The following is a 19,687-nucleotide window of genomic DNA, read 5'->3' as shown; positions in this document are numbered from 1 at the left end:
GGCAATACTGAAGGACAACATTTATAATGCCCTTGAAGTGGCAGGGCTGGCACAAGCACTAGATACCGCTGAACAGACCTAGTAGGAAAATACGGAGGGATCTCTGCTATTTTAGTCACTGCAGCACCTCAGCTCAGTTAAAGCTTGTAGGCACAGAGCCTTGCAGCGGTGCACCTTGTGTTTTGTGAGGTCCCAGTGGGACCTTGTTACCTGCTCTTTGTGCATGAAGTATCCTCTGGGACTTGTTTTGCAGGCAGGACAGGTAGCTGGGCACTTTTCAGAGACATGTGAATTGGCTGTATGAGGTTCATATAGTGGCTTTACAACACTGCAGTGTGCCGTACTAGTGTAAACACATTTGCACCAGTGTGGCTTGCAGCTGTAGTAGAAAGTCACGTTGTATACTGCTTCATTTATAGTATGCATGGAGGTAAGACCTTCACTCACCTATTAGAAGCCCATGTTAGTCTTTATTGTACCACATTAAACAGACCAACTGAATCTCCCAAATATCTTAGGGGTAAGCTTATAAAAGTATTTATACTGGCCTGACCCCATCTAAGCTGACGTAACAGATACCACTCGCAGGTGTTTAAAAACCTTCACCCATCCTTCCCTTGCTCCTGAGCTGTCTAGCCAAACAGATGGACCAGAAACCAAGAGCTGGCTGTACGGTACGGTCATCCTCCTCTTGTATTACCCTGGAAATACAGTCTTCTGTTGTTGGGTTTGGGGGTTTTTTTAGTGGTTTGGTTTTGGGGTTGGGTTGTGGGTTGTTGGGTTTTTTTGAGGTGCGGGAAGTGGGGTGTTTTACACGGGGTGCTGTCCTTACACAGCCTCACGCAGGCAGGGTGCTCGCTGGCCGCGCAGCAGCAGCTCGGCCGGTGCCTTCTCCCAGTGACTGCGGAGGGTAGTGCAGGGACAGCGACACGGCGATTTTCCAGCCTCGGTGCAAGAGGGACATCTGTTGGCAACAGCGTTAATGGGGCTGCCTTTGCCAGGAGGGGATTTGTGGTTTTTCAGCTTTGCAGTTCAAGAAGCTCGTGGGGGCATTAAGAGACGTGCCTAAATATTAGGGCTGACTGCTGTGTAATAAATACCGTACACCTTGTAGCATCTGAGAGAAGGAGTGTTTTCTCAGCTGCAACAAGCAAAGCGATCCTTTTTCTCATAAAGAGATAAATGTACCTTTTTGGACCCTTCTGGTAGACCAGGTATAACTTTGTAGTATGTAAGGAAAGTTACTGCTGGGTGAAGAATAGGCTGCTTTCCCAGCCTTTGTGCTGAGAAGAATCCAGAGGAAGAAAAAGTCAGTCAAATAAATGGTGTTTCTCACTTCTCTCTCACTGAGGCTAGATTTCGTGCCACCGTCTATCCCTGTCCAGAGTCTGCCACCGAGCGCCGGGAAATGCTTGATGGAGTCAACACAAGGATCGAGGATTTAAACACAGTAAGTGGCAGTGGCTTTACTGGGGTCTGAACCCTGCATGTGGGACCTGCACAGATATTTCTCCTGTCTGAAACCCTGTGGTCATGGCCAGATCCTAGGCTTGTTCTGGGACCTGACTGTGCAGAGCTGGCCAGGGGCTGGGGATGAAGCCACCAGTCCAGGAGTGGTCCCCTTGCTGGATGCAGAGGCCAGTGCTTGTGCTCTGCTTTGCCCGTTTACACCCCCTAGGAGCTGCTGGGGTACAGCCTACCATGTGAGGGGTCAAAAACTACTTGCTGCTGTTGGCCATGTAAGAGGTCAGAGGTTTAGAACTTATGATATGGGGCTATAAGATGTCATCTAAGGTCATCAGCAGGCTACAGGTATTGTAACCAAATTGCATATTGTCTAAAATGGTGTCATCTAGTTCTTACAGCATGGTTTCCCTCAGCAACTTGCAGATTTGTTCAGTCACAGCTGTAGTACAACTATACCGGGGTCAGAGAGGACCGTAAAGATTTTTTTAATATTTAAATTAGGTTTTCTTTACTGAGGAAGTCAGGGCACTTGTCACACTAGCAATGGAAAGCCAAGACTGCTGTTATAGAACTACAAATCTCCAACCTCTTTACTGCAATATTTAACAGAGGGCTGAAAATTGCAAGTTCAGTTGCTACGGGTGCTCAGTAGCTTGTATATCCATATACTGTATCAGGACTTAATACCTTTTGGAGGGATTCCTGCCTGTGACCTTTCTATTGTCACACATGACAGTCAGTGGGTCCTGAGGCAGGAGGGACCTGAGGTGGCCCATCTGGCAGCTGACATCCTGTTGTCACCTCCTCTGCAGATGCCTGTGACTGCCAAGCCTGCACACAGGTCTGCTTCCAAACTGGCTTTTATTCCTGCAGCAATGTGAACCACTAGGCTTCTTCAGCGCTTGTAGACCACACAGGTTATCTTCCTAACGTGTTATCTCCATTGCTCATTTTTGCAGCAGCACTGTGATGGCCACATGATGCACGGAGGTCCTATCAGGACCATAAGCTGAAGCTCTAGCAGTACAAGTACACTTGTGGATGTGATGTGGCCCAAAGTTCGTGGCACAGTACTGCCAACAGGAGATGGAAGGGTAGGAGCACATGGTGACATGTGCCCAGTGTGTAAGCAACTGGGTAGGGAGCCAGTCCCGTGTAACCAGTAACTCCCAGTGGTCTCCTCTACACTTACAGAGGCTCAGGGCCATGCAGGGAGAGTCGTTAGGGAACAGCATTGTGCACTGGGTGTCAAGTGCTCCTGTCTCCAGACCTGCATATGCTGGCTTCCAGAATACCCCATGTGTTCATTCTTCTCCCATTCTTCCACATGCCCTCCCCAAATAACTCCTGAGTAGATGATGCCACTATGCCTTGCTGTTTCAAGCACTGCCTGTACTGTGCTTACAGGTGATAACCCAAACCGAGTCCCACCGCCAGCGACTGCTGCATGAGGCAGCAGCCAACTTGTGGTCCTGGGGGATTAAGGTGAAGAAAATCAAGGCCATCTACTACATCCTGAATTATTGTAACATTGACGTCACTCAGCAGTGCGTCATTGCAGAGATCTGGTTCCCAGTGGCTGATGCTGGCCGGATAAAAAAAGCTCTCCATCAGGGAATGGTAAGAGACCAGCATTTTGCGTCCCTGGAGTTTTCACCCTAACTGCACTGTTTATATGTTGAGCGTATGTTCAGGCTTCTGTCTGTTACTGTAATGCTGGGCTCCCTTTTCTGTTTTAGTTAACGTTGAGTTTGTTGCCTGATTGCTTGGTCTTGGGGAGCTTAAGGCCAGCATTAAATCTTGGCAGGTTTGTGACTGACCCACAAGTCAGCAGTGCTGGCAGCTTTCCCTGAACAAATCAATAGCACAGAAAATAGAAAAATCTGGATATTAGAAAAACGATTGAGATATGACACCCTTGAGTCCAGCTTTCATGTTGTTGCATGTGCATGTTTGGACACGGACTGTGGAGCTGTGGGACCGATTCTTCTCTGCTAGCCACCCTGATTGTGTCTGTCCTTGTCACTGGGTTTTCAGGAGCGCAGTGGCTCTACTATCGCCCCTATCCTTACTGCTATACACACCAGGATGGCACCACCCACCTTCAACAGGACCAACAAGTTCACAGCTGGATTTCAGAACATAGTGGATGCATATGGTGTGGGCAACTACAGGGAGATGAACCCAGGTGAGAAATACTCAGTAACACAAATTGAGCACCTGGCTTGTTAGGGTCAAAGTAAAGCCTTTGAGCTCTGTCACTATCACAAAACATGCACTCATTGCTGATTGGGAAACCTGAGCCATATTTTCTGCTGTTAAAAATTGATACTGTGTGGTGCATATGCATGGATTTGCTCAGGCAAAGAATTTGGCCATCAGTCTTCATGGATTAATTGTGGCAGGAAAAATGAACTAGACAAGTACAAGATGGAGAACAGATGGTGAAATAGCAGCTCTGAGGAAAAGACCTAAACTCACAAGGCAAATATAAGTTAAGCTCATCGTGCTGAGGTAAAAAAAAAAGACCAAAAGGACCTGAGAAAAGAAACAATGGTAGAGCATCTCAGAGACCACTGAGGATGAACAGAAACCTAGAAATTGGGGCCCAGGGGAAAGGATCAGACAAACCCAAGTTATTGAGGCTGAGAAATATGATAGTAAATTTCAAGTACATTACTCTGTTGCAAAACAGCATGCAAATGTCTACACGTGGTGTTTATTATGGTGAGACAAGAAATGAAGGCTAAAATTGCAAGGAAGATGCAGGTCATACAGTTGGACAATCTTTCTGATGATAAAACTAGTTCTGCACTAGATCCGACTGCCTCGTGAGTAGGGGAAGGATCATGGAGGCCTTTAAGGGCAGTAGCTGTCAGGAATGGTCCAGTGGGGAGGACACCTTCTCTGCTGAGGCCTTTTTGTTCAGAAGGAGCTGAACTACTTGTCCTTTCCTTCCTGCAGCTCCATATACTATCATTACCTTCCCCTTCTTGTTTGCGGTGATGTTTGGGGACTGTGGCCATGGTGCTGTCATGCTGGGCTTTGCACTCTGGATGGTCATTAATGAGAAGAGCCTTCTGGCCCAGAAAAGCACTAATGAGGTGAGTACCAGGGAGATGGTTTACCCTGTCAGCGTAGGTAAAGGCTTATCATTCCCATTTGATAAAGGAGGCATTCAGCCTCCCAAAGGCAGAATGGAGATCCTTAGAAAAATGCCCATGGGGCAGAGATTAGGGAAGTAGTTCTGCCTACTTCTACACAGAGACCTGGATGGGCCCCAGGGAACCAGAGTTTTCTATGAATATTGCATATACATATATATACACACACACACAGAGATACAGATATATATATGTATCTACATATATATATACAGATACATACATATATATATGTATCTATCTATATGTATACGTATCTATATATATATACATATAAACATAGACCAGTACAATATTGTCTGCTGCTGGCCGAGGCCCACCGTTTGATGGGACTGCAGGTACTTTGGTCACTGGCACTGCCTTCTCCCCCTGCAGATCTGGAACACCTTTTTCAGCGGGCGCTACCTGATCTTGCTTATGGGCATATTCTCCATGTACACTGGCTTCATCTACAACGACTGCTTCTCCAAATCCATTAACATCTTTGGCTCTTCCTGGCATGTCATCCCCATGTTTAAAAATAGCACTTGGAAGTAAGTGGCTAAATGTGGGAAACAAATGAAAACACACCGAACGGAGCATGTAAGCTTTGAAAGAAAGACATGGTGACTGCCTGTGCGGGGAAGGGAAGAACTCCCCGCTGTGGATGCAGCATGAATGAATCAGAGGTTTTGTCTGACACGCACAGATGAACTCACTATTGAAATGGAAATGTAGAGTCCCCGGGAACACGCCTGTTTCTTCAGGCACTGATGTGCATAAAAATCTGCAGGTGTCTGGGGCTGATGCATAGAGAATTATCAGTGTGGTGAAGACTGTTATTGCATAGGACTCATCTACACCCACACGTGTGCACACAGGCCCAGGATAACAGTTCACAGAAAGGCTGGCACTGGTGACAGGTGTCATGTGGTAGTCCTCAGCACATCTCACATAAATATACCACCAGCTTTTACAGTGAGATTAAGCTGCAAAGGTCATTTCCCTTTTCTCTTGCAGTAAGGATGTGCTTCTGGACAATATGGTGCTGCAGTTGGATCCAGCAGTCCCAGGAGTCTACTCTGGAAATCCATATCCATTTGGAATAGATCCGGTAATTAAATTAAATTGCTCTAAGATAATTTATATTTCAATCCTGTTTCACCGTACCAAGCACATCAGTAGCTCCCCGCTCTCTCTCCAGAAGCCATGCTCTTTGCTTCTTGCTCTTTGGCTGTTCTTTACGTAGTTGTTGTGATGCTTTTCTTTAGCAGTCAAGGATATATGTTGCTGACACTTTTGCACAGGCAGCAGCAAAATGGTAAGCAAGAAGGAACGTCGATTTTGCCAGAGAGTGCTCTTGTGCTGCAGTCTCTACTCTGTCACCAGTCTGCTGGACTCGGTTTCCTTACTTGAGTACTTAACCTATTCCAGAGCTACCTCACAAGTTTGAAGGCAAAGTCCTGATTTCCATGCAGTCTACTTATTTTATGAAGTGTGAGGAAAATGCTAGTATTAGCTAACCTATCCACATTTTCTTCTGTTTCCTGTTTCCCTTTTCTTGCCATTCTCTATTTATCATGTATTGAACTGTTGTTAACACCAAGCGTTCCTGTTTCAATCTCTGTATTAGCCAGTTCACCTCTGTTCTGTTGGATGCACTCTCATTTCAGTTGGTCACACAAAGAAACACTGCCTTCCCCTGGTTTGCAGAGACATTGACCTTGTAAGTTTTTCACAAACCCAGCTCTAAAGCTCTGCTCAGGACGTAGACAGCCCAGTTCAGGAAGTCACAACAGGGGAAGCTGAATTTTCTGCATGTTGCCCTGACACATGCTTAATTTAGGTTAACCGAGGCCAGCCCCTCTTCCACACTGGCTGCTGCCTGCTCGAGTGACTAGGACCCCTGGCTGGGAAGGAGGAATGGCTGAACAAGTGCTGGCAAGGAAAGGGTAGACTGAAAGGAGCCAGCCCCCGCCTGGAAATTTTCCTTGTCACCTGCTCAGAAGGACGGATGGCATTTTGCAAATCCTGGCTGAAGCGTACCTTTGAAAAGAAGGAATCACCCTGAGATGAGGAGGCTAGGCAATCTCTTCCGTAGCTGTAGAGGTGGCAAAATACATTGGACAAAGGCCCATAAGCTAATGTTTTGCCTTCCAAATAATACTGTCTTCCTCCTTTCTGTTCAGGTACTATATTTAGTGTCTGAAAAGGGGTATCTCCTTACCATCTCAGAATACTTTGGGGTCTAGGAAGTTTTAGAAGAAAGGAGAAGCAACCTGGAAGCTTTGTAGCATAAAAAAAGCAGGACTGAGAAGAGACATATGGTTACTGTCCTAACACAGATGAAAAGTTGCTGCAGAGAGGCAAGTGATAATGTGATCTCTACGGCCAGAGTTGGAATGAGGGCTTTTTTGTTCAAACAAAAAGTTTGAACACAGTCTACCATCGGTACTTCTCTGGTGAGGGTTGAACAAATTTGCATAGCAGCAGGAAGGATTTTCTTCTGCCTTTCCACCTTTGCTAAAGGTGATGACTCAGCCTAAGGGCAAAGAATGACAGTGAAAAGATCTAGGTTGTGCTACCAGCCTTTCCATTGGTTTCTGGAGGACTGAAGTAAAGTCTTTACATCATTTTAAGTTGCTGCTATTTCCTCTGTTAAAATAAGGATGATATTTTATATATTTCAGTTGAGAAGACTGGCAAAGTGAAAAGTATTATAAGGAACTAGATTTCCATTGCTTGCTGTCGTCTTATTAGAACTGGTTTGAGTAAATCGATGGTGTCAAAGCAACAGCTTCCACAAATCTATTACTGATCAAACACCTGAAAATCTTCTGCCTCTCTCTGCTCCTTTCCCCAAAGATCTGGAACATTGCATCCAACAAGCTGACTTTCCTGAACTCCTACAAAATGAAGATGTCAGTTGTCATAGGGATTGTGCATATGATTTTTGGGGTGATACTCAGTCTCTTCAACCACATGTAAGTTTGCTTCACCAAGCTTGTTGCTGCAGCACATGTCCTCATTGCTAAGATAGTGTCCTTCTTTCAGAGAAAGCCTTGTATCGCAGATGAATGACTTGAATTTTGCCCTTTGCCCAGTGTGAGTACAAATGCCCCACACAGTGGCTGATTCTCACCACTGTTGGTACAGAGCACTCAGTCCGCAGGCCAGAAGGGCAGCCATCACATTGCAGATATTCTCTTGGATAAAGTCTCTTTTTCGCTTTCCCTCCTATATTCTTATTTTGCAGAAATACCAAAGTACATTAAATTAAAAATATATAGCACCCCCCACTATTGAAATTTTGGTCTTGAAAGACAAGTTTTTTGGTCCAAAGCACATTGAAATCTTGCACAGTATGTGTGTGGTTTTTGCCCGACTTACTGGCCCTTTGGCCAGAATATGTGGGTCTATGCATGCCTATACCTCTGCCTCTGTATTTTGCAATGAAAAATAAGAAATGGTGGTAGAGTGGAGGGGCCAACACTACTGTCTTGAGACTCGCCAAAGCTGGAAGGGTAGTGACCTTCAAGGACTGAAGGTGTTTGTAGATGACAGAGATGAGGACCGCCCCTACAGAATTGGTTTCTACACCTTGTTCTGACCTTCCTCAGCATATAATGCTTAACTTTGTAAATTAGCCATCTTCTGAAAATTGGCTTTTATTTCAATGCAGTCATCTTTTGATGTGCTGAGATACTGGTGGGTCAAGTACAAAAACCTGAAAAGAATCAGTATGACAAATCTTTTGTGCTTAAATAATGGCTTTCATTGATAAAGACTGCAATTACAGACTACTTTCTTGACTAGTGATAGTTTTGTTTCTTACGTTATTTTCCAAAGACTAAACAGTGTACAGTACTGCCATACTTGGGTGCAACCTTTTATTAATACTTAGTATATTAATTGTAGTTGTCTTTCCTGATTCATTCCAGTTACTTCAAGAAATACATAAACATTATCCTTCAGTTCATTCCAGAGATGATTTTTATTATCTCTCTTTTTGGCTACCTGGTCTTCATGATTATTTTCAAATGGTGTCATTTTGATGTCCACTCATCCCAGAGTGCACCAAGCATCCTCATCCACTTCATCAATATGTTTTTGTTCAATTATGGTGACACTTCAAATGCTCCATTATATCTGCATCAGGTATGGATCAAGCAGCTTGAATCTACCCCAGCTAGTTCTGGATTTGCAGTGGGTGTTGTGGAGAGTGAGCACGAAGATAGAGAACAGGCTCAGAAGTTCAATCACAAAAGCCAGTTGCGCAAGATAATTTTGTTCTTCTGCTATTCACGTTGCCTTGTAGACTGGTAGGACAGAGAAGCTATCAGTCAGTGATGCAGAGGAAACCTCATATTTAGTATCATGTTTACAAGAATAATGATGTAATTTAAGACATTTTTTGGAAAAAAAAAAAGAAAGAAGAGTGATTGGAGATCCAAAGCTGAGTGTTGCTGATGTGCTGTCCTGAAGTCTGGGCATGGTGTAAGAGGCAAAGCAAGGCTGTCCTTTCCTTGATAATTCTTATTTCATCTTCAGAGAACTTGAAAGCTTTATATTTTCAGCTAAGAAAACAGAAGTAGCTAGAGGATTTTCTAGTAGCTTTTTATTAGAAATATCTCCTTTGGGGAGTGCACTTAATAAAAACCCAAAAGCAAAAAAGTCTCCCCAAAGAGAAAACTTCTTTTAAAGTCATCTCTATTTATTTGCTCAAAACATGGATTTTTTTTTTCTTGTTTGATTTTTACATCAGCAGCATCAATGAAGAATCTGCAAGCAAATGCTGCCTCCAGCCACATGTATACATCTATATCTATACAGTGGCACACTTAGGCACATCAACATGAGCTCAGTTTTAGGGCTGCTGGTGAGTCAGAGTTAGTAGAGAGCCCTGATCAGTTCCAAGTAACTGCGTTAAGGCTGCAGGGCAGTTTGGGAAAACAGTTTTCCCACCCTTTGAAATGTCTTTAGATAGCATTTTGCTTTGTAACAACCCAAAACCTTTCCAAGATGGTAATTTTTTTCTCATATTCCTATGCCCCTACACCACCAGCAATGGTCTGTGCCATCCACCTGTAGTAGTCTGAATGCAAAGATTTTATGACACCAACTATAAGGTGATCAGAGATCTAAGCCAGCTTTTAAAAAATGCAAAAGTTGTAGTTTGGGGTTTTCTTGGTTTGTGTTTTGTTTTTTCTTAAATTGCAAACAGTTATTTTAGGACAGCAATAGGGGTGGCACACTGCAACAAGAACACCTGATATTGTGGGGGCAAGGTGTTATTCAAACCTAAGCTATGGGGATTCAATTTCTTTCTGACATTGCAAATGTGGAGTGAATCCTGGATTCCCTGCTTTCCAGGGATCTGATGATCTGGATGACTTGACTCTTACTGCAGCATTTCTATGTTGACCAAAGCAAGGCAGGCTGCCTGGCTCACCCAGCAGTTAGGACATTCACTTGGGACACTGGACAGCCAGGTTCAAGTCAGTAACACTGGGGTTTGGAAAATTAACCCTTTCCAACATGAAAGCCTTTCATCTCTGAGTCTCCAAGCATCTCTAGCAGGCAGTGCTATCTGGAATCTTTAGTAGTATACATTTGTTTTCATGTCCTTACAAGCAGAGGAGACACAACCAATAGAGGGAGTATATCTATTGTATTAAAAATGTATTATTTTATAGAATCAGATTTCTAGCCATACATGTAGTTGCCTAAAGGACGTCAGGTAACTTTTTGCTCTTCTTGTTGTTTTGTCTTTTAGAAAGAAGTGCAGAGTTTCTTGGTCATATTTGCTCTGATTGCTGTTCCCTGGATGCTTTTAATTAAACCTTTCATCCTCCGAGCCAACCACCAGAAAGCACAGCGCATGGTAAGTGATGTGTATCAGGCAAGGAGGGTTCAGTACAGCCACAGCAAAGCTGGGGAGACAGACCCCAAAAACTGCTTGCAGTGATCTAATTCTGGCTTTTCTCTGATTTCACAGTTTCTCTGGTGATTTCAAACTGTGCTTTACAGCATGTGTGCCAAGACCATGTGTATGGACATTTGGCTAAACCACCTACATAGGAAGCAGGAGCTTTGCTTACAAGGCCATATCCTATTTGTTGAGAGAGGAGTTAAGCTGGCTCTGAGCTCTTTCAAGTGTTGTAACCAAAACCCGAGCAGGTGTAGGAAGACTGAAGTGCTTGTAAAGCAAAGACAGGGCAAAGACCTCAGCTGCCAGTTCACAACCACCACAAACCATTGGCTGGCTGCTCTGTAGGAACGGGGCATCTGCGACACCCCGGCCTTGAAGAGATCAACACCACTTGAAGGAGAGGCTTGATTTAAAAGCCACTGCCTGCTTTCTAGCACTGCTTTCTCCCAAAGTGATTGCCTTGAATTAACAGAGCCTTCCTTCCCATGGGCTTTGTGGTTTGCCCAGCTCTTCAGCACATAACTGCAGCAGCTGCAGTTTCCCAGTTGTTCTTTAATCCTCTCCTTTATTACACTAACAGGACTTTACTTGTCTGTCAGGATTTACTTCTCTTTATAGTCAGAGTTAGTGCCTGGCGTACCTTTTATAGGGCACAGATGTTTCCATTTGAAGAAAGAGATGCTGGTTGTGCTGTGTGACCTTTTCCAACCCAGTCACTTCTGACCTATAGCTGAAAGCTAGGTCCCTGGGAGACCTTTGCAGCCCTGCCTCTGTGCTGTAATTTCTTATTTTGTCATTCTTCTGGGATCTGGATGAAAGCTTGACATGGCTGACTCCATCTCCTGCTTTTATGCTAGCAACATCTGACAGCTTTTCCCCACCTCCTATTATGCCCCCGTATTTCTGTTCCTAATTTTCATATGTTAGCTGTCTGATCGCATCTTACATTTACCCAGATTTATAAGTTTGCAACAAAGTCTGTTCTCTGTGCTGACATTCAGGTAAAGTAAAGATAAAGCGGGTGTGACAATGATTACTGCTGCAATAGGAAACAATATGTTATCATGAGACCTTGCCCATGAAGCCTGCTGGAAGCTATGAAGGATGACAGGGCAGAACCTGACAGAAGCTGTGAGGTCCTTGTTTGGTTGTGCTGTGTAATAGGACTGTTACAGGCTATAAGGCTACCCTTATGCTGTGCTGTCATTTCTGCAGTGAGGCTCAGATCAGGTTTTTTGGGCCTCTAGAAGACCTCTGTAAAGAATGATTACAGAGAGAAAATGGGTTGTCATGAGGGTTTTTTTGTCAGTTTAAAACGAATCAAGAGGTCTGAATCGTATTTCTGTCTGTATCCCAAGAACTGTGTGACCTTCGTCAAGTCACCTGATCCTTTCAGTCTCCATTTCTTTTTTCACTTGATGCTAATTCCTTTGATTCACACCCATCTGATTGAGATCATCAGCTTTAATGTGCCTCAGTTCTCTCGTTTGCCAGAAGTGATAGATCTTCTCATGGTGGGTATAAAGGGTGCATTGTGAGACTAGAAACTAGCTCCATATTAGTTGGAATCACTGGAAAATGCTCTAGGATGGAAAATATTTAAGTATTATTAGCCATTCAGCAGGACTACTCAGTTTCTGTGGTCCACGATGACTATTGTTGAAATTGTCCTCAAGTTCATGATATAGTCCTTCATATATTACATGTCATGAGATTATTGATGGAGTTCTGTGCCATGGTCTGCTTCATTTTGGTATCAGCCTCTAACATGACACAAAAAACATACTACGTTTTGTTTCTGAAAGATTCAGTCTCAAGCCATCTCAGGAAACCCTGGAGGTGAAAATGAGGTAGATGTTCCAGAGACCAGTTCCTCCAAGAAAGGTTCCCATGGAGACAACAGTGGTGGTCATGAAGGACATGATGATGATGAAGAGGTAAGAAAATGTGGGCAGAAAATTATTCAGACAGACACAATATTAGCAGACACAAAGTCAAGCAGAAAGCTTTTGCAGAGCTGCCAGACCTTCTTTTTAAAAAGATACCAAGACACACGCTTGCAACAATTTGTGCTTCCAAACAGATTAAGCTTTGAATTTTCATAGAATGAATTCCTCTGTTTCTTTTCCTTTAATTTTGCCTGGTGAGGGCAGGCATTCTTACAAACCTCAAGCTTCTTGGTAAGGGCAGGCATTCTTACAAACATCAGCTTTTTACAAACCTCAAGCTTTTGTTTCCCCTGGGGCGGTTGTTTCACTTCCACGTTGCACCCAGAGAAGGTCAAGCGTTTCCCAAGTGTCAGTGAGCTTTCCTTCCTTTAAATTGCAAATGAGCATTTAAAAGTTGGCAGCTTGCAGTGTTGGCTAGGAAGAAAGTTCTTCCTTGGCAAATATTGTGAAGATCTTCTGCAGTGTGCAGCAACACAGTTAAAAAAAGTAACAAAAGTGTTTGTAGCAGTTGGGAGTACCAACAGTATTGAGTGTGGATATCCCGGTCACAGAGAATCTTCACAGTCTTAGAAGATATGCTTATTCAGTGCTATCTCCCAAAATGTGTATGTCCATAGGCAGATAGTCTGAAACCCACGATTTTATATAAGGTTTTTTGTCCCTATAAGAAATCACAAAGATGATAGCAATTGGATTGACATCTAAAGCTTTGAAATAGTAAGACTGGAATATGAGCTGGTTCCTGAACCTGAAATTCACTGAAATTGTATTTGTCTAGGGAGAATGTATGGGAAGATCATACAGAATTGGCACTTTTCAGACCAGTCTCTTTATCTGGAAAATATCTTTATGTTGCTTAGAACATAGCAAGGAAAAGGGAGGAGTATGAAGAGCTTTTGGTGGAGTGTTGCTCTATTAACCAGGAAGCCCTGAACCAAGAACCAATAAAATGTGTTTGGCTTTGTTGTTTCAGTTTGATTTTGGAGACACATTTGTCCACCAAGCTATCCATACCATTGAATACTGCCTTGGCTGCATCTCCAACACAGCATCCTACTTGCGGCTCTGGGCATTGAGCTTAGCCCATGCACGTGAGTGATTGACTACCCCATAGTTACCTCACCAGCAGCTCCATGCCAATCACTGCTTCTGCTGGTATCTGATTATTGCTGCAAATTTCCCCATGAAGTTACAGTTCTCCTTGTGGTCGTTTGTGTCTCGGAATGTTTTGCTTCAGGTCAGGTCAATCCAAGCTTTTCATGGTGACCTCCTCAGTTTTCAGTGGTGATCCCTGACAGCTATATATCAGGGAGCTCCTGACTGCATATACTGTCCAGGGCCCCTTTGCCACCTGCTCTGTAGGCACCCCCCCGGAATAGTTCACTTGGTGCGTAGCATGGTGGGAGGTGCAGCCCAAATGAGTAGTCCAATCCATAGAGGGAACGGCAGTATGGAAACCATAGCTTCATTTCCCAAAAGGCACTTACTATAGCCTTAGGATATGCAGATGAATGTCAAAATGACTTGAAACAGTTATTTTGATTTGGTTCAGCAAACTAGAAAGAAAAGTTTTTGTTCAAGATGCCTGGAATTGTCATTTTCACTGGGTTTTTCCCCAGCAACATTTAGTGGAATCTCACATTCCATGAGAAATGTACAGCATTTCAATATCTTTTGTCTTGATTTAAGATTAAAAAAATGCTCAAATACTAAAAAATTGCCTCAGGGTGGAACTTCAGATTTTTGAGACTAATTTTTCTGAAATGTTTTTTATTAATATTGCTGTACTGCCTCTGGCTAGGAGTTGCGCCTGCCCTAAAAAATTTGGCACACAAAAAAGAAAAACAAAAGGAGGGGCACACCATGGATTGACAGGCGTAAGCTGTACTTCTTGGCACAGAAATGAGTTTAGTAGGAGTTGAGGGGAAGCTAACACACATTAGCTTTACATGGCAGACAGATATCTAAATAAAATAAAATAAACCAACTAAATAGATTCGCTAAGGGTAGTCCTATGTGTTATTTCAGAATTCTGCCTGGAAAACCACCATATTCCTTTACAGTCTTACAAACTAGCATTGGCAGGAGGTTTTTTTTCCTGAGGACAACAGTTGTGAGGGATCCCTTGCATCTTTTGTCACCTAAAGTAACAGGTCATTGAATTTGAACGTGGCTAAAGGACTAACAACTAGCAAAATGGAAGGCTGAACTGGTGGAGCATATGGATGGAGCAGAGCTGGGCCAAGTCCTTGCTTTGCCTGTATCACAGGGGGAAAATTTCTTGGTCCTGAGTCTATCCTGTGTGACTGGGGTAGCTGTTAGGAATAGGTTATTAAGCTGACAGGACACATCATATATACCAGTGCTGTGAATGTTGGTATAAACTTGTGTAGGAGAAAAAATCTTCAAGATCATGCAAGAAACCTAAACACTAATACAGCTTGGTAATACAGCTTGGGTGGGACCAACCAGTTGTGCCTCTTCTTCGCCCCCCCCCCCCCCCCCCCCAGCTTGTCCATGACACCCTAAGAGAAGTGGTTGGGAGAACAAATGGGAATTACACGTCTCCTGTGGGTCTTAGCATCAGTCAGTACAGCTTGTACAATCACGTTCATTGGGATTTAGCAGCAGGCAATCCTAGAAGGATCCATATACTGCCTATCTGCCATGTTAAAGATGTAAAAATTAAACTGGTGACTGTATCATCCCAGGGTAACAGCAGTTGGTAGTGTGCTTACATGGACTTGTGATGCAAAGCCAAGCCAAAACAGCACCATCAGCTTCTAACACAGTGAAGAGGAGCAATGGAAAACAATCTGCATCCAATTTCCTTCCCCAGTCATTATGGAGAGGCAGGGTGGTCATACATGATTACTGTCATGTGCATTTTACTGACATGTGCATTTTATCCCAAGCCAACACTTCTAACTGGGAAAAATGGGTCAGCTGCCAGATTGTGCACTATGTCTGTCTACAGCTGTTGCTTAGCACTGTTTATTTCCTTTTGCAGAATTGTCAGAGGTCCTTTGGACCATGGTGATGCACAATGGATTCAACAACAGTGGCTGGGCTGGCCTCATCGTCATCTTCATTATCTTTGCAGCATTTGCAGTGCTAACGGTAGCCATCCTGCTTGTAATGGAGGGGCTCTCAGCCTTCCTGCATGCCTTGCGTCTGCACTGGTAGGTGGTGCGGTCTTTTGGAGCTTTTCCCGGAGCAGTCTTTGGGAGGGATCAGGCTGTGGAAACAAATGGCCACACTAGACAGCGTTCGACATGCTGCGCTAGTACCTATGCATTAGGACATCGGTCCCCTTTGGCAAATGAAGCAAGGGAGAGTCCTCCGAAGGGAGGTCAGAGCTTCCTGCTCCATCTCTGAGCTGCTCCCTGGAGCAACCTGCCTGTTCTCCTCAGCCTGTGGTGGCTGTGGGCACAGGAGGCAAATAACAACCTGCAGTTCTGCCCTGGTAAACATAGAGAGCCACCGAGGCCACCTAGACCTGCACACTAAAGTCTGAAGGTACCACAGCCGCACCACTGGTTGTGTATCCCACCCAGGGCTACCATCAAACAAGACAGCTGGGGTCTACCTATGGCAGCAAGAGGTCAGCCTGGGCTGGAAAACCTGCTGAAAACCTGGGTCAGTGCTTGTGCCATTAGCCCAGGCTGAGCTCCAAACTGTTTTGGCTTTGTGGCAATCCTGTTTCAAGTTAGCTCATGTCTGCCTTAACTAGACACCTCTCCAGGCAAGGACGGCAGTGGGATGTACCATACAGGCTAGCATGTAAAGCAAGACCAAGGTAACAAATCACCCTTCACCACCACCACAACTTGGCATCCTGCCTGAGCACCCAAGCTGTGGCCTTTTCCACCACGTAACATCCCGCCACAACCCACAAATGCTGCCAAGGCAAACATGGTGCAGTTGCTTGTCATTGTGCAGGGAGGGGGAGACATCTGTCTCCCACCAGGGTGTGCAACCAGCAGGCAGTTATCCCAGCTCTCAGAGCTGCTAGAAGCAGTTTGGTGAGCAGGCAAGGTCCTGCTGACTGGCCTCATGAGGAGCATTCCCAGGCTGACTGATGGGAAGTCAAAGCTGATGTGTGCTGGGTCACTCCCTGGGCTGCCTGTCTCTCACTGCTGGCTCCAGAAGAAGCCCGTGTTCCTGGCTCAGAGGCCACCATCTCTCATGGCCTCCCTTTTCCCATGGGTGCCACGTTTAAGCCTCTCAGCTGGCAGTAGGTCCTGCCCATGGGCAGCACTGATGTATGGCTCTGCTCCTCCCCAGGGTTGAGTTCCAGAACAAGTTCTATGTGGGAGCTGGGTACAAATTTTCTCCGTTCTCCTTCAAGCACATCATCAGTGGCACCGCAGAAGAGTGAAGCCAATGGATCGCTGCTTCACTCCTCAGACCAGGTTCTACTTTCTTATGGTCACTCACCCACGGAGTAGCGTATATGGGATGAAACAGAATTGGATGTGGCCCTTGAAAGAAGAGCAGCTGTAGATGAAGATGTCCTAGCTACTTTCACATATACTGCTGTATCTGCTGAGAGCTGGACTACATCAGCCAGGCTGGCTGGACCTTTGGCTGAGTATCTCCACTCAAGTACCATGTACCTGGTCCTCAGCATTTGATCAGATCGGTTGCCTACCGCTGGGTTGAAAAGAGGAGACACAGCTTTTGAATTAAATCAGTTATTAATGATCAACTCCCATGTGTTTTGCTCCATTTACTGACTTGTCTTTGTGACATATTTCTCTCTGAGGGAAATATGTTTCAGCTGTGTTTCAAGATGTGGTTGATCATATGGCATGATTAAGTCCCTTATAAGATTGCAGCCTTTGTTTAGCGCACAATGCAAACCAGCTCAAAAACAGATCATATTGCAGGCTTGCAATTTTCTACATGCTTTACTACAACAACCGTCTTTTTATCTGATTCACTCCAGGGCTTGACAGTGCTGGATTATAGAAATTTGCACACATCATCACTTAACGGAAGTGTTAGTTTTGAGCTGGGTAAATAAAAGAATGTGCCAGTTTCCACATTGGCAGCCAATTTATATATCTCTATTGATTTGTTTTTCACTGGAGACTTAAGATGACTCCCCCTGTGCTGTAGTTTTCAAGATGGGTTGTTAAAACAGACTGTGTAGAAATGCTAATACCTAACAAACAGAAAGAAGAGAGGGCTCAAAACCATCGAGATTAATTTGAAGTACTGATGTATTGTGATCTTCCTAAATATTAATGAATTATTGATCTTTCAAATTGAACAGTGTCAATCATAACAGGCGACATTTTTTTTTTTTTTTAAACCACGGAGGATGTGAAATCCCAACACATCACCACCAATGGATGTGGAGGTGACTAGTCCCTTCCATGGGGTGTCACCAAACAAGCCCTGTTTTCAAACCTCACACCCCTGACACGCAGCTCCACCAAAGAAACCCACCTGGAAGTGTTCCCAGCAGGACACACAGTGGAATATCATCAGGAGACAGGAGTCTGCAGCAATCAGGCTTGGAGGCCGCCTTCCTGCTAGAGTGACCGGGGAGAAAATACAGCCCCAGGCAAAGCAGTTCTTCTACCTTTTCCCTTGCAGTCTCAAGAAGCCATAAAGTGCTGGGCACCAATTACCAACACAGTAACAAGCCTTTTTCCCTTTTAACACCAGCCTGGGTTTTGAAGCAGTAGCTGGAGCTGAGAAGAGATGGGAATAGGAGAGTGTCCATGACCCACACGTGGCCTCATGTCACTGGTTCTTTGGGCATGGGTAACCTGTGGTACAGGCAAAACCCACATAGACATGAATGCAGTTGGTGTCACTGTTGCTCAGTGTAAGCACATCACCTTCATTTCCTCCTTCCAGCCTATTTTGTTGTATTCCTATTCAGGAGAAAAGCTGTCTTGAAACAGGAAAGGCCAAACTAGTTTCATGCATTACCAAACTCAGAGAAAACAATTTGCTTTATGAAACAGTGGGCAGATTTTCTACACAAACACTTATATTCATTGCACCCTTCCATGTGATTGCAATGTAACTGAGAAGGAGATTACCTGAAACAGAATATGTGTTCCTTTTAGAGCTTCTTCTTGGTGTTTTGCTTTTTGTCTGAGGTTTCCATTTTAAGCAGGAAAAACAAGTAATCCTGTGAATACTGCAGGTGACAAGATGGTCTGTTGTTTACTGTACTGAATGGTGATTCAAACATTTGGCTTAATTCTGTGTTCAGCTTTCCCTTTCTGTGCACAAGTGAATAACGCAGCAGAGCTGTGGCTCACTCGAGCATTTGTCATAGAGGGATGGCACTTCCCCACTCTGCAAGAGGACCAAGCCCATTTATAATCACGGGGTATTCAGATTAAATATTGCTGAGAGGCAGAGTTGTCCTTATACACTTCAAGGAGAGCCCTGCCTTTCATCTGGGTTATTTTTAAGTCTTCTTTAAAAACCCAGAAACGTTCCAGAGAGTGTCTTGTTTTTAAAAGGCTTGCCTGCAGAAGATGAGGGGGTTTGTGGAGCAGAGCAGTGCCTGCCTGTTCACCTGCACAGCTGCCAAGCTGAATGGGACCACGTCTTCTAGCTGGTTCTGGGAATGTGGCCACCAGATGTGGTAAGATCCAGCAGACACCACTGCTACAGCCTCATAGACCTTGGTACAAGACCCCGGTGTCTTTATCTGAACTTTGCCCATTGCTGGAGGAGTGACTTGTAATTACCTGACAGAACTCTTCCCAAGTCGGGACCTCAGCTTGCCTCTCCAGGGTGGACTTGGGGTGGGGGCCTAGGGAGGAATGGCTGCTTCTGGATCCAAAGCTCATCCCATTGCTAGGAAGGTGTTTGTTGCTGAGAGATGGTGACATGAGTTATTTCATTTTGCAGGAAATTAATACAAAAAACCTCAGTGAATGACCATGTAGGAAGGAAAAGTGATAAAAATCAAACTGGTTTCAGTCACAGTCATTCTCCCCTGGCTTTTTTATTCCTTCCCACCAGAGCTATTGCTGTGTGTAGCCAGTTGCTATATTGTGGCTTTATTTCTGCTACAGTGTTGCTATATTGTGGCTGTATTTCTGCTACAGTGTTGCTATATTGTGGCTGTATTTCTGCTACAGTGTTGCTATATTGTGGCTTTATTTCTGCTACAGTGTTGCTATATTGTGGCTTTATTTCTGCTACAGTGTTGCTAT

General features: G+C 44.4%; 1 protein-coding gene across 5 annotated transcripts in view; it reads left to right on the top strand.

Annotated features, from left to right (window-relative positions):
* Positions 1-19,558, top strand: part of ATP6V0A4 (ATPase H+ transporting V0 subunit a4) — a 30,111-nt gene extending 10,553 nt beyond the window's left edge. For 2 of the 5 annotated variants that reach the window (XM_055712513.1, XM_055712511.1), the window contains exons 9-21: positions 1,357-1,450; positions 2,875-3,087; positions 3,505-3,655; positions 4,432-4,571; positions 5,007-5,164; positions 5,631-5,724; positions 7,476-7,594; positions 8,552-8,768; positions 10,387-10,494; positions 12,348-12,479; positions 13,465-13,582; positions 15,502-15,673; positions 16,843-19,558. In XM_055712513.1, the coding sequence (XP_055568488.1) occupies positions 1,357-1,450; positions 2,875-3,087; positions 3,505-3,655; positions 4,432-4,571; positions 5,007-5,164; positions 5,631-5,724; positions 7,476-7,594; positions 8,552-8,768; positions 10,387-10,494; positions 12,348-12,479; positions 13,465-13,582; positions 15,502-15,673; positions 16,843-16,942 (1,816 nt within the window). In that variant the 3' untranslated portion in view covers positions 16,943-19,558. Of the gene's footprint in view, positions 1-1,356; positions 1,451-2,874; positions 3,088-3,504; positions 3,656-4,431; positions 4,572-5,006; positions 5,165-5,630; positions 5,725-7,475; positions 7,595-8,551; positions 8,769-10,386; positions 10,495-12,347; positions 12,480-13,464; positions 13,583-15,501; positions 15,674-16,778 lie in introns of all 5 variants that reach the window. The other 3 variants (XM_055712515.1, XM_055712512.1, XM_055712516.1) reach the window with 2 other exon arrangements.
* The last annotated feature ends 129 nt before the right edge of the window (positions 19,559-19,687 follow it).

Source organism: Falco cherrug, chromosome 5 (assembly GCF_023634085.1).
Source record: "Falco cherrug isolate bFalChe1 chromosome 5, bFalChe1.pri, whole genome shotgun sequence".
Taxonomy (NCBI): Eukaryota; Metazoa; Chordata; class Aves; order Falconiformes; family Falconidae; genus Falco; species Falco cherrug.
The sequence above is the reverse complement of the archived record's forward strand: the minus strand, read 5'-3'. Positions and strand labels throughout refer to the sequence as shown.